The sequence below is a fragment of the Hippocampus bargibanti genome, linkage group LG05, assembly GCF_051943395.1.
Source record: "Hippocampus bargibanti isolate YZ-2025 linkage group LG05, ASM5194339v1, whole genome shotgun sequence".
Classification (NCBI taxonomy): domain Eukaryota; kingdom Metazoa; phylum Chordata; class Actinopteri; order Syngnathiformes; family Syngnathidae; genus Hippocampus; species Hippocampus bargibanti.
The window spans coordinates 14,415,148-14,430,000 of NC_142738.1; the positions used below are offsets into that span (position 1 = coordinate 14,415,148).

General features: G+C 47.0%; 1 protein-coding gene across 3 annotated transcripts in view; it reads left to right on the top strand.

The window, feature by feature from the left end:
- The first annotated feature begins 12,770 nt into the window (after positions 1-12,770).
- The window catches only part of LOC148898031 (transmembrane protein 53-A), a 4,643-nt gene continuing 2,560 nt past the window's right edge, over positions 12,771-14,853 (top strand). Inside the window, exons 1-3 of one of the 3 annotated variants that reach the window (XM_088997164.1) lie at positions 12,771-12,901; positions 13,556-13,841; positions 14,055-14,301. In XM_088997164.1, coding sequence (XP_088853290.1) covers positions 13,611-13,841; positions 14,055-14,301 — 478 coding nt within the window. In that variant the 5' untranslated portion in view covers positions 12,771-12,901; positions 13,556-13,610. The other 2 variants (XM_088997166.1, XM_088997165.1) reach the window with 2 other exon arrangements.

Consider the following 14,853-nt stretch of genomic DNA (forward strand, 5'->3'; position numbering starts at 1 on the left):
TCAGAGAGATTCCGCTCTGACAACTGAGCTGAACTTTTATATGTTAAGATTGTGCATGGCACAACAGAAAGTTAATGTTCCATGGCTTTTTTTCTATGAAGAACAGAGAGTTATTTAGTTATTATTTATTTCATAAATTGTGTTATTTATTTCCTGTTTTTCTATGAAGAACCCAGAGGCTTATTTAGTTATTATTTATTTCATTAATAGTGTTATTATTTGTTTCCTGACTTTTTTCTGTAAAGAATCTGGAAAGTGTTATTTGGTTGTGTGGCTTTCTGGAAAACAATTTTTTTAAGCTCCCTTCACGCCAATCACACTTTTTCTGTTACAAACTGACACCGGCCCCCCATCACAGAAGGGAAACATTATGTGGCCCTCACAGAAAAAAAGTTTGAGGACCCCTGATCTAAGGTTTCGAAGCAGGGTATGGTTGTAACCCTAACTTGAGTTTTTAATCTCAACATGCCATACTCTGAAAACCTGAATTATATCTCAAAACCTTAATTGTTGTTTGAAAAAAAACATGACATCCTAATTTGAATATGAACCCCTGTGTAAAACCCAAATTTCAAATCTCATCCCTCCCTTGAAACCTGAGCTTGAATGCTTCTCCCTCCGTTGACATAATAGTTGGTCTTCAGATGTGAAGCCAGGAGTCTCTGGACTTTTTCATTTGAAGATGCAAGGCCCACCTTCAAATTCTCCAACTTTTATCAAGCACGCTCAAACCAGTCAAACAAGTTATTATGTATTGTTTCTATTTTATATACATTTTTGAAAAAAAAACTGAGACACAATAGCTTTATTTCAAGAGATATGGCAAACAGTTTGGGATTTTTCACATTTTTGGGAGTGTCCACTGCCCAACTCCCCTTCATACCACCCGACTAGCGCCACTCCTGCAATGAACAGCAACCGAATCCCGTCTTCACCTGAGTTACCAGTGTTTTGAAGAGATATTATCTTATTTTAGTTTTAAATTGTTTATTTGTATCTTTGTGCTCTAGATCTCGAACAGTTCAACAATATATGAACCATGTAGGAGTAGGACTACTTACGTTTTTTTTCCTCTTCTGAATGGATCACCACAAAGCCGGTCAGTAGCCGACTGTTGTCTAAACACAGAAGATCAATACAAATCATTGGATGCCATTGACAGCTGATGCCATTGTGTCCTTTATGCTCAAGTGGCACGTGCTAAAGTGGCAAACACGCAGCTCCCACAAAGAACATTTTCTCTGATAAGCAAATACACAACCAAGTGAAGCTCCTACTGAGTGCACTTCAACATTATTATGACTGTTATCATCATAAGTACGATTTTGAGATGTTATTTTCACACACCATCAAAAACACGACCGTAGCTTTGTCTCAAAGTGTGATGATCAATTCCTGCATTTTCCATGAAAGAAACAGCAAGGGTCCGTCCATCATTATCAAATTAGCTAATTTGTGGTGCATTTATTTTATTTTAATCCACTGACTTTGGCCTAATTCAATTCTTTGATATGTTTTAAAATACAGATGTTGATCCACATAAATTTGAATCTAAAACTAAGTTTCACATTAGCTCCTCCCACTGTTATGTCCGGGTGTAAGATTGTACTCATCATAGATGAGGAGGTTTCTTCAGCCGTCATCTGTACTTTTTGAGTACAGATGACGGCCTTCTCATCGATGGACCACTCCTGTACGACTGAGAGCTTACACAGACGTATTGTACTCATCATACAACAAATATTGATTGAGCATATTCAAGTTCTGCGAAATTCAAATGACACTTTTTTGTGTCTTTCTTTTGCAGTATGTTGCCACTATATAATAGCCATCTAGCTAGCTATTAGCTAGCTATTAGCTAGCTAGCTTTCGATCTATTTGAGTTACTTCCGGGTTGAGTGAACGCTGGTGCGTATGGCTTCCGCTGCTCACCCACAGGAAAAAAACTTATCCTGTGAAAAGTGACCTTGAGAGTTTTGAAAGGCGCCTATCAATGAAATGTATTATTATATTATTATTATTATTATTGATTCAGTAAAGTCTAGTTATATCGATATTCTCGGGAGTCGGAAAAAATATCGATATAACCGGACTATCGATATATCCGATCCTGCGGCATGTAAATTTTCTTGCGTTCATAGAAACAGTATCGTAATAAGCAGTACTATCGATATAACCGATATCGATATAACTTTATAACTTTACTGTATTATTATAATGAGTGATGTGCTAAAAGTTCTTGCACTCTGTACTTGACATTTTTTTACCTATTTCTCAACGTAAGGAGGAGACATGACAGATAGATGTGCTGTCAAATGTCTAGAGTAAGATTAAAGTAATCATAAAATTTGCTGTGTATGAGATGACAAATATTTCCTATTAAATCATTGAAACATTGTATGAAAAATATGAAAAATGCTGATAAAATGCAACCATTCTTCCGTTTGATCAATCTGTTGTCAGGCGAGAGTACAGGAAATCACAAAGCCAGCCGTGAGTAAGGCGACTGGAAAAGAACAATGGCACGCTAAACACATGAGGTCAGCCAGAGACGCCACCAAATGATCGGTGCCTAACACTTGGTGGTCTAAATCCATCGAGGTTGGTGTTTGGATAAGTCGTAATCCACGAAGACAAAGTCAGCGGGGACCCCGGTGGAGGGTCGGATCCCGCCGGGAATGAAAACAAGATGCAGCAACAAAGCTGCACAAGCAAAGTCAGGGACCACAAGGCTTTTTGCCACAATGAGGTTTCTTTATTGTCAAAATCTGAAAAATGAAATGACTACATGTAAGGAAAAATGGAGGAATAAATGTATTAAAACAGTTTTTGTGTTCCAGACAACTCAATAGATCAGGGGTGTCAAAGTCATTTTTACCGCGGGCTGCATTGTAGTTACGGTTTCCTCTTGAGGGCCGTTATGAATTTGGGGAAGCCATTAGAATGTTTCACCCCCTCCACATATGACATATAGAGCGCATAACAAATGAATGAGTATCTCATTTTCAAATTTAAAGTAAAAATAATAAACCTTTTTTTGTGAGTTACATATGACAATTTGAATGAATTGATTTTGCTTTGGACTTTAGCAAGCAGTATGGAATTTCACAAGTTCGATTTGCTTTCACGGGCCAAATAAAATGAGGGCCTTGACTTTGACACCTGTGCAATAGATTAATCTGCAATCACAAAGATAATTAAGGAAAAAAACATTGTTGATCATGTGTTTAATGTTAATGTTCATTTGGGTGAAATATTTTGTACCATTTGTCAATACTTGAGCTCCGACATTTTTCACTAAATGGCTGTTTATAACCAAAATTAACAACTTCTTTTTAATTTCTAGATTGATTGCGTAATCATTTATGGCAGCGGCGCAATAAATTCTTCATCCACGCCCTACACAGAAGAAGAACCAGAAATAAAAAAAATTATGGCAACTAGAATAAAAATGCATTCAAATTAGTCAAGAAAAGGTTCATTGGATATGAAGACTGTCACATCTCGTTGCTATCCGGGGCGCGCCCCGCCCCTCCTGTCACCTCCTCCGCCAATCTTGGGAGACGGCCCCTCCAATCATCATTCACCTGGGTTCCCACAGCTGATTGTCATTCACTGATTGTGCCTTCTGCCTATATCTGTCTGTCGCTCACTACCGTCTCCGTCGGAGTATTTTTGGTCATTGCCGTTTCCACTTCCGTGTTGCCAGGTCTGCTGTCATTTAGTTATCTTCCTCCACTCTTCCCTGTTTGTTATTATTTGATGCATGTTCCAGTAAAGACTCTTGATCCATCCAAGCCTGTCACGGCGTGTATTTCGGATCCTTCCCTATCGCCAAGATTCCGTCGCTCGAGTTCTGCCTCCTTGCACTCGAGCGTCGTAACACAATACTCCGACCACCCATGGACCCCGCCGGCGATGACAGGTACTTTGCCGCCCTTGTGCAAGAGGCGGAGCGTTCGAGCCAGCTGGCCAAGGCGATTGAGGAAATGCGCTACGCCACTTCCTCGCTGGCTCAACGCCTCAAGGAGATGGAAACATGCATCGCCACCCTCACTGTTCCTTCCTCCCCGCCCGTGGGCAGGCGCACTCCCCCGCTACCCCAACCCTCACGCTACGCAGGCGAAACCGAGCGCTGCGCTCAATTCCTCATGCAGTGTGCGCTCGTGTTTGAACAACATCCTGACGCCTACGTTAGCGATGAGGCTAAGGTAGCCTTCATCACCAGCCTGCTCGCGGGTGAAGCCGAAACATGGGTGCTGGCGGTACGAGAGTCCCGACCGGAGCTGTGCGCCTCGTATCAGGACTTCGTGGCCGAGATACGCCGGGTGTTTCACCATCCAGTGACGGAGGTCGAGGCGGAAGGGAGAATCCTCGACTGCGTCCAAGGGGCCCGTTCGGCCGCAGAATACTCCGTCGCTTTCCGGATCTAGGCCGCTGGCAGCGGCTACGGCGACCGAGCGTTGAGGGGGGTGTTTCGTCGCGGCTTGAATTCCGACCTAAAGGACGAGTTGGCTACCCGCGACGCCGGCACCACCTTCGACGACCTCGTCGAGATTGTCATCGGCTTGGATCATCGTCTCCGAGAGCGGCGAAAGGAGCTGAGCGACCGACGGCCCGAGGTACCCCGAAGCCGACCTCGGTCGACCACACCCGGCAGCGACCGCGCGCAGCCCCAGGAGGGACTCCTTGAACCTATGGTGATAGGGGGGGGAGACGACCGCGCCAACCCGAGGGCTCGTCGCACCCGAGGCCCCCAGCCTAGGACCCACGGCCAATGTAAGTCCCCGCCGAAACGGCGTCCGTTGGGGGCTAAGTCCACAACACGAGTCACACGGTTGGAGCTGGAAAGTGAACTATTTGGCCCCTCCAGCTCCCAAAGAGTGCGGGCACTAGTGGACTCGGGGGCCGACGGGTGCATCATCGACCCCCACTTGGCCGACCTTTTGGGCTGCCAACTTATAGATCTCCTTCCCCATAAGGAGATCGTCGACCTGGATGGCCGATTATTAGCCCGGGTCACCCACCTCACGGCCCCACTTAAGCTCCGAGTGGCAGGCAACCATGTGGAGCACCGCCAATTTTTTGTTATGCCCTCCCGGAACGCGCCATTGGTCTTGGGTCTCCCCTGGCTCAAGGCCCATGACCCATCCATTTCTTGGGAGGGCCCCACCATTCAGGGCTGGAGCCCCTACTGCTACGCAAACTGCCTGCGGTCGGCTACGGCAGGGCGTAACCCCTCCCGCGGTGGCCCGCCCGAGGCCATCTGCCTCAAAGGCGTGCCACAGTGCTACCACGACCTGCGGGAGGTGTTCAGCAAAGACAACGCCCAATCCGTGCCACCCCACCGACCGTATGACTGTGCTATTGACTTGCAGCCAGGGGCTCCATTACCGGACTCCAGACTTTACCACATTTCACAACCGGAACGGGAAGCCCTGAGCACTTATATAGACTCCTCTCTAGCGGCGGGACTCATTCGCCCGTCGCGTTCCCCGCTGGGCGCAGGGTTTTTCTTTATCGACAAAAAGGACGGATCCCTGCGCCCATGCGTTGACTACCGGGGCCTGAACGACATCACCATCCGCAACAAATACCCTCTCCCCCTCATGGATTCGGCCTTCGCGCCCCTTCAGTCCGCCACCATTTTTTCAAAATTAGACCTTCGTAGCGCCTACCATTTGGTCCGTATCCGTGAGGGGGATGAATGGAAAACAGCCTTCAAGACACCTTTAGGGCACTTTGAATACCTGGTGATGCCGTTTGGGCTCACGAACGCGCCTGCCGTATTCCAGAATTTGATAAATGATGTGCTCAGGGACTTCCTCAATGTTTTTGTTTTTGTTTACCTTGATGACATTCTTATTTTTTCTCGCTCTGCAGAAGAACACCGGCAACACGTCCGACGGGTCCTGGCGCGGCTCCTGCAAAACCGGCTCTATGTGAAGGCAGAGAAGTGTGACTTCCATGTCCGCTCTCTGTCGTTCCTGGGGTTTGTTGTGGAGCAGGGGCAGCTCAGGGCCGACCCCGCCAAAACCAAAGCGGTGGTGGAATGGCCGATCCCAAAGACGCGCAAGCAGCTTCAGCAGTTTTTGGGGTTTGCCAACTTCTACCGCCGCTTCATTCGCGGGTATAGTCAGAAGGCACTCCCCCTCACTAACCTCACGTCCACCAAGCTCCCTTTAAGGTGGACTCCCGATGCTGAGGGGGCTTTCAACCGCCTCCGTCTTACCTTCACCAACCCCCCTGTTCTGCGTCATCCCGACCCGGAGCTCCTGTTCACGGTCGAGGTTGACGCATCCGAGTCCGGAGTAGGGGCCGTCCTTTCCCAGCGCTCTCCCACCGACCAGAAGCTACGCCCATGCGCCTTCTTCTCCCGCCGGCTCAGCCCCGCCGAAGCCAATTATGACGTCGGCAATCGGGAACTGCTGGCGGTCGTCCTGGCCCTGCAGGAATGGAGACACTGGCTTGAGGGAGCTAAACACCCCTTTACCGTCTACACGGATCACAAAAACCTGGCGGCCATCCGGTCGGCCAAGAGACTTAACTCACGGCAGGCCCGATGGTCACTCTTCCTCACCCGTTTTGACTTTTCTCTCACCTACTGCCCAGGGTCACAGAACACCAAGCCTGACGCCCTATCCCGTATCCATGAGCCGGCAGAAAGGGAGGAGACCACCGCCAACATCCTGCCGGCCCAGCGCATCCTGGGCGCCCTGAGGTGGGAGGTTGAGAGAAAAGTCCAGCAAGCCCAGGGAACTACCACCATCCCCAGGGGCTGTCCCAAGGATCGCCTGTTCGTCCCCCCCCCCCCCCCCCCCCCTCTACGCACTGAGGTGCTTATCTGGGGGCACACATCTAAGATAGCCTGCCACCCGGGGGTCAACAGGACGATCCAACTCATCGCCCAACGGTTCTGGTGGCCGGGGTTTAGGAGGGACATCACCCTCTTCGTGAAGGCCTGCCCGACCTGCGCCCGTGGAAAGGCCTCCCACCAGCCCCCGGCCGGACTCCTCCAGCCCCTACCGGTTCCGTCCAGACCCTGGTCCCACATCTCCGTCGACTTCGTGACAGGCCTTCCCCCCTCCCGTGGCAAGACGGTCGTCCTCACCGTAGTGGACCGATTCTCCAAGTCGGCCCACTTCGTTCCGTTAACCAGGTTGCCGTCCGCCACCGAGACGGCTCAACTCCTGGTTAACCATGTCGTCCGTCTCCACGGGATTCCGACGAACATCGTGTCGGACCGGGGACCGCAGTTCGTGTCCAAGGTATGGAAGCGTTTCTGTCGGTCCCTAGGGGCATCGGCGAGCCTGTCGTCTGGTTACCACCCCCAGACCAACGGACAGACGGAGAGGAAGAACCAGGACCTGGAGGCGGCCCTCCGGTGCGTGTGCCTCCACAACCCGGCGTCGTGGGCCCTGCACCTACCCTGGGTGGAGTACGCCCACAACTCCCTGGTCTCCGCAGCCACAGGTCGGTCCCCATTCATGTCCGCCTGTGGCTATCAGCCGCCCTTGTTTCCCACACAGGAAGGCCAGGTGGAGGTCCCGTCTATCGATCATCACCTCAGACGGGCCCACAGAGTCTGGAAGGAGACCAGGGACGCCCTGTCACGCACCGCATCCCGGAACCGGCGGGTGGCAGACCGCCATCGGCGGCAAGCACCCAGCTACCAGGTCGGGCAGGAGGTCTGGTTATCCACGAAGGACCTTCGGCTGGCAGGGTCCTCGGCCAAGCTGGGCCCACGCTTCACGGGTCCCTTCCCCATCGAGGCCATCCTCAGCCCGGTCTCGGTGAGGCTCCGGCTCCCACCCACCATGCGGATCCACCCCGTTTTTCATGTTTGCCTCCTCAAGCCAGTGGAGACCAGCCCCTTAGCCCCCCCCCGCCCCCCCACCTCCCCCCCGGATATTGGACGACGGACCAGTCTACACCGTGCGGGAGATACTGGACTCCAGGCGTAGGGGCAGAGGAGTGCAGTACCTGGTCGACTGGGAGGGCTATGGACCTGAGGAACGTCAATGGGTCAAACGTTCCTGGATCCTCGACCCATCCCTCACCCGGGCGTTCCATGCGGCTCACCCATCCAAACCTGGTGGGCCGCCGAGAGGCGTCCCTTGAGGGGGGGGCACTGTCACATCTCGTTGCTATCCGGGGCGCGCCCCGCCCCTCCTGTCACCTCCTCCGCCAATCTTGGGAGACGGCCCCTCCAATCATCATTCACCTGGGTTCCCACAGCTGATTGTCATTCACTGATTGTGCCTTCTGCCTATATCTGTCTGTCGCTCACTACCGTCTCCGTCGGAGTATTTTTGGTCATTGCCGTTTCCACTTCCGTGTTGCCAGGTCTGCTGTCATTTAGTTATCTTCCTCCACTCTTCCCTGTTTGTTATTATTTGATGCATGTTCCAGTAAAGACTCTTGAGCCATCCAAGCCTGTCACGCCGTGTATTTCGGGTCCTTCCCTATCGCCAAGATTCAGTCGCTCGAGTTCTGCCTCCTTGCACTCGAGCGTCGTAACACAGACTTTCTCTTTTCCGTTCGGCTTTTCCCTTCAAGGGGTCGCCATAGCAAATCAGTGTCCTCCATCTTCAGAGGTTTGATTCGCATGTTTGTTTTGGCCAAGATTTACGTCGGACGTCCTTACAAAACCCTCTGTATTTATCCGGGCTTGGGACCGGCACAATAAGACACTGGCTTGTGTCCCCTTGTGGCTACAGAACAAGCAACTCTATGAAGTTAATAAAGATGAAAATGCTCAGTAAAAGGCTCACAAAAACAAAATGGTCATCAGCACAGAAGCATTCAAACAAAGCAAATCCCAAAACACATACTTCATCGCCTGACATTTTCTTTTGTGCTCAGAACACTTTGTTTTTTCTTTGACAAACACACCCCGGCCCCTTTCAATTTTGCTGCTGTTGATTGCAAATTCCCTCATTGTGGGATTATGAAAGGCTTTCAGATTCTGATTCTGATCAGCAGAGGGAAACATGAAAGGTCCGAAACTGACCAAGTAAATCAACAGACCTTAAAGGACAACCAAACTCTTTGAACAAGTAGTGTCCATAATTTGGCTTCTACTGAGTGTGTTTTACAAAGATTCCACCGCATATAGCTATATTTTACGTTTTAAGACTCGCGCTGATTATTCCGTAAGTCTTGTTTTTGATTTGGTGACGAGTCCGTACGTGACGTCACTGAAGGAATGCCCCTGACTGAAAAAAAGGACACATTGTAGCAGTCCTTCCATCACGTCAATGCATTTTGCTGTGCTTGTTTGGTCTGAAAACGTCATGTTGCACCAAAAAGAGCCAGAAGAGGGCGACCAAGCTCCATATAAGGAATTTATCAGCCTGTGGAAACGGGCTGAATAATTCCTCACAGGGAGCTTGGTCGCCATTTTCTGCCTCTTTTCTGGGACGCTACATTGCAGTCCAGATGCCTCAAAATGACACGGAAGGACTTATTTAATCAATAGCAAACATGTATGCTTTCCTCTTCAGAACTATTTGAAGCATATTCATAAGTCAAAGTCAGCTTTATTGTCAAATATGCTAATATGCATGACATACAGCACAGATGAAATTAATGTCCTCTCGGACCCAGCGTGCAAGACATGCAAGGCACGTATAATGTGGCTAAAAAAGACATACAATTGACAACAGACAATACATGTAATTTCTGTATGTAAAGTGAGGTAGTGTCGTATGGAAAGTGAGGAAGTGACGTATATAAAGTGACGTAATGTAGTAATGCAAAAACGAACAAGAAAGGGTTGAAGTGAGGTCTTGCAGAAAAAAATGAGAAAGAAGAAAAAATAGAGTTCAGGGTGATCGTACAGCATGTAGCGTGTACTCAGAGTTCGGTGAGTGTGGCAGTGGGAAGGGGCAGGCTGGGCAGGGCTGGGAGGGAGTTGAGTCCGGAGGGACTGCCTGGTGGCAGAAACTGTCCTTGAGCCTGCTGGTCTTGGCTCGGAGACTCCGCAGTCTCCGACCCGATGGCAGCAGGCTGAAGAGGCTGTGGGAGGGGTGGGTGGGATCGCCAGCGATCCGGATGGCTCTGCGGGTGAGGCGGGTGTTGTAGATGTCCTGAAGGGGGGGGAGAGAGACACCGATGATCTTCTCAGCTGTCCTCACGATGCGCTGCAGAGTCTTACGGCAGGACACGGTGCAGGCGCCGTACCACACGGTGATACAGCTGGTCAGGATGCTCTCTATGGTACCGCGGTAGAAGGAGGTCGTGATGGGGGTCGGGGCTCCAACTCTTTTGAGCTTGCGGAGGAAGTACAGGCGCTGGTGGGATCTCTTGGCCATTGATGCCGTGTTGTGGCTCCAGGACAGGTCTTCGGATATGTGCACTCCCAGGAACTTGGTGCTGCTCACTCTCTCCACTGCAGCACCGTCGATGGTTAGTGGAGCATGCTGGGGGCGCACTCTCCTGAAGTCCACAACAATCTCCTACGTCTTGTCCACATTCAGACGAAGATTGTTGTCCTTGCACCACGTGGCCAGGCGGCTGACCTCGTCCCTGTAGGCTGTCTCCTCGTCGTTGTTGATGAGGCCCACCACAGTTGTGTCATCCGTAAACTTTATGAAGAGGTTGGAGCTGGGTGATGATGGTGAGCAGTCGTGCGTGAGCAGAGTGAAGAGGAGGGGGCTCAGCACACACCCCTGGGGGGCCCCTGTGTTCAGCGTGATGGTGCTGTTACTGAATGTGTAATAAGAAAAAGCATATTCTCCAAATCTGAAGCCATTGTTTTGATTCTCCAGCAATGCAAGACGTCTTGGCGTGACGTCACGAACTGGGGGCGGGACCATGATTCAAATAGTTCTGAAGAGGAAAGCATACATGTTTGCAATCAATTAAATAATTTATTCCGGTCATTTTTATGCATCTGGAGAGAAATGTAGTGACAAACTCTTTAGTACTCACAGTACCTAAAAAAGGCAGAAGAGGGCGGCAAAGTGGAAATTGTCTCCTCGGACGTTTTGTAAGTGAACATCAAATACACTGTAGAAGTCTTGGCGCAATACACAACGATTCACCAACATTTATGTGTTGTCCTTCTAATTTCGCCATCAACACGGATCAACACAAAGTTTTCAGACCAAACAAAGTACCGCAAAATGCATTGATGTGATGCAAGGTATGTCCTTTCTCGGTGAGAGGCGTTCCTTCAGTGACGTATGGTGAGGACTCGTCACCAACTCAAAAACAAGACTTCCGGAATATTCAGCGCGACCCTTAAAACGTAAAATATAGCTATATGCGGTGGAATCTTTGTAAAATACGCTCAGTAGAAGTCATTTGAAGCGATTTTACAAATTATGGACACAACTTGTCCGGAGACGTCGCTTGTCCTTTAATTCTAAAAAAGCAGGCATTTTACCTCCTGAAAAGGAGATGGGAGGGAACATTTCCAGAAACAAACACTTGAAGAGGATGAAAAAAATGGTTAACAAAGACATTTAAATGAATAATGCAAGTAATGATCTGGTGAAGTTTGTGGGTCACAGGTTTGATGCAATTATTGCAAGAAAGACAAATGCCTACAGCTATTGACTTTAACTTAACTAAATAATGTCTGTTCCGCTACTTTCGCTAACTTGAAAAATGAAAATGTGGGTGGCTTAAAACTAAAGGTGCTTAGTTTTGCTTTACATACATGTTTAGATTTGAACATCATTAAATAAAAGTTGTAATTCTAAAATATTTATATAATTATTGAATTGGATTGGATTACATTTCACAGCAGCAAAATCCAAAACGTAACATGTCTTCAGTCTGCAAAAAAAAGGAAATAACCTCGCCTTTTCGACTAATTAAAACCATTTATTGTATTATTTTAAATTCCAAGAATCTTTGAACACTGAAATAATTATTATGGGTGTTGTCAAAGTATTCGTTACAGACGCAACACGTGACACCCGACTTGCGTTAAATATTAGATTGCTGGGAACTAAACTAAATCCCAGAAATGTTTATGCGGAAAGCATATTTAATATTTCGTGCTACACCAACTCTAAAGTATGAAACCACACACATTGCTCACATGATTAAATAATGACATTTTACCATCGTCTGTGACGAAGCCCTGACGTATTGAAAAGTCTTCCTGGCGTGCTGACACTTTTAGGTTTAGGAGCAACTATTTCATTCGAATGTATATGTGACATTGCTATTTTTGTAGAACTATATAGTTTATATTGTAAAGTTAAATACAGTAGCCTTTTTTAAATTTAAATTGATTTCACGCACGGTAGAGAGGTTAACTCGTCTCAAAACTCTCAATGGGCCATTCAATAGAGACAGGTAGGTAACCGCGAATTCATCCACCGTCTGCAATCTCCTTTACATCCTACAAGCTTCCATACACGACAAATGCATATTTTTGAACGAACGTGAACTCCAGTGTTTGCAGCATTTCGGACGACATTCTGCTTTTCCCTTTCGTCTCTTTCCGAAAGGTGGCAGCAGCATTGCGCTTGTAGGCTTTGAAGCGCATGATGCAACATGAGGAAGAATACCTACGTATTTCAAAGAAATACTTTGCCCATAATTTGTCTTGTTAGGGAGATTTCCAGTTTTTTTTTTTGCTCTTTTTGTTAATGCTGCAATATTACTACTTAAACTATTTTTAATGTGTTTGTTGCTAGAAACGAAAACACGATCACAGCGATGTCCAGCAGAGAAAATAGGTTTGTACCGAGGTTTACAATTAAATTTCAAGCATGTTTCTCCAGCCTTACAGTTTGAAAACAGGGTTCGAAATATCATTAACCAAAGAACAACTAGACAGAGCTAAAATATTAATTTGTGGTTTGGTGGTTTTTGAGAAATTGAGTTATATAAACTTTTTGACAATAACCACTAAAAACTGCGGACTCACACTGTCAAGGTCTGCAACCCTTTTCAAATCTAAAACGTCTAACTTTACGAACAATAGCAGAAAAACTCCACATTGATTGGGTTGATTTTGCGTCAAATAATTGTGACCTATTAAAAAGGGTACTTGCTCGCTCATGTCGCATAATGTACACGAAAATAACGACACTATAGGCATTAATTCGGCTGTACATTACATAGTCACAATAATGATTGGAGAAAACGTTTGTAGTGGTCAAACCGATCGTAGTTTCACATCGGGAGTATCGTTCTTTGAACAACGTCAACAATTACATTATTATTTTTAGGCAAGCGTGGTGCCGATTTAAACTTCAAAACTACCGAAAACTATTTTGCTTTGTTTCATGTGTATCTGTATTATTAGATTCCGGAGACAACAATATATGAAACATTGTATTGTAATAGTCGGTCGTCGTCAATATGTACATGACACAGATGTGCATACAAACTCTTATGATAAATGGTCTCAGGGTATGATTTGAGATATCCCTTCTCGTGTTATGGAGTGTTACCTGCTGTAATTATATATATCAATTATCAAATTGTTTTTTTTTGTACTTTTGTGTATTTTTTGATAATATTGTCAGTGTATTATTCATAAACCAATTTCACATTTTCAACTGACTAGTATATATTATCTTTCAAGCCCTCTGGAGCCTGTTCCTCCCTCTCTACCGGGTGCCCCGGCAGATGCATCAGCAATGCTGACCAAGAGCATCTTGCGACGAAGCTTCTCCTGCCTACGCCTCAGTAAACATGTCACCCTCTACACAAATGAACAGGTTGCACCCGCGCCGGCAGATCGCACCTATGAGGACCAGAAACCTCTGACGCTTATGCTGCCATGGTTGGGTGCACGTCCCCAAGCCGTAGCCAAATATTGTGACATCTACCTGCGCACTGGCTTTGATGTCCTCGTAGTCGAGAGTGAGGTGTCTATCTCTCTCTCTCTCTCTCTCTCTCTCTCTCTCTCTCTCTCTCTCTCTCTCTCTCTCTCTCTCTCTCTCTCTCTCTCTCTCTCTCTCTCTCTCTCTCTCTCTCTCTCTCTCTAGCTCTCTCTCTCTCTCTCTCTCTCTCTATCTATCTATCCATCCATCTTTCTTCTATCTATCCATTCAATCCATTTAATCCGTCTGTACTTGCAGGTACAAGAATTTCTCTGGCCTCGTTGGAGTTTGCAACGTGGCAAAAAGTTGCTGGAGTTGTTACAAAGTGACCGCTTTGCGTCGAGGCCACTGCTCGTCCACGCCTTCTCCATTGGCGGTTACACCTTCTCCCAGGTGATGGTGCTTGTGTCTGAGGACCCACAGAAGTATAATACACTCACCGGGAGGATCAAAGGACAAATATATGACAGCCTGGTAGCGGGCTCTGTTGAGTTGATGGCTTCAGGTCAGTGTTAATGAATCTTGCAGTCACATCATACCGAATGCTGTTTAATTGGTTGAAAGCTAAGGAGTGAGAGAACAATTTTCTGATTCATTTGTCATGCTGTTCCATCTAGTTTCTTTACAATTTTAGGACATATTTGGGACCCTGAATTTGCAAATTCCCCATTCCACAGAATTGCTAGGAAAAACAATGTTTTGATATTGATATTCGCTTTATGCTACAATTTGGATGAGATCGGCCTTGTTAAGCTTGCCCATACACTATTTTTTTTAATGCAATACTATGAAAGGCAATCACTCCGGCAGAGCCTTCTATATGCAAATTATATTTCCTGTGAAAGTACGGGTACAAATTTTGGCAGCATTGTCAATAAAACGCAGAAAGATGTAACATCAAAGAATAAACACTACTTTCACTAATCATTAAAGCACACTCATTCGTATTCCATTAATGATTAATAAAATGTACCCAAATAATACTTTGAGCCAGAAAACCCAAATTATACAGAAACCATTAAAATAGGCACTTGAATCTCTGGCACTTGAAAAAAAA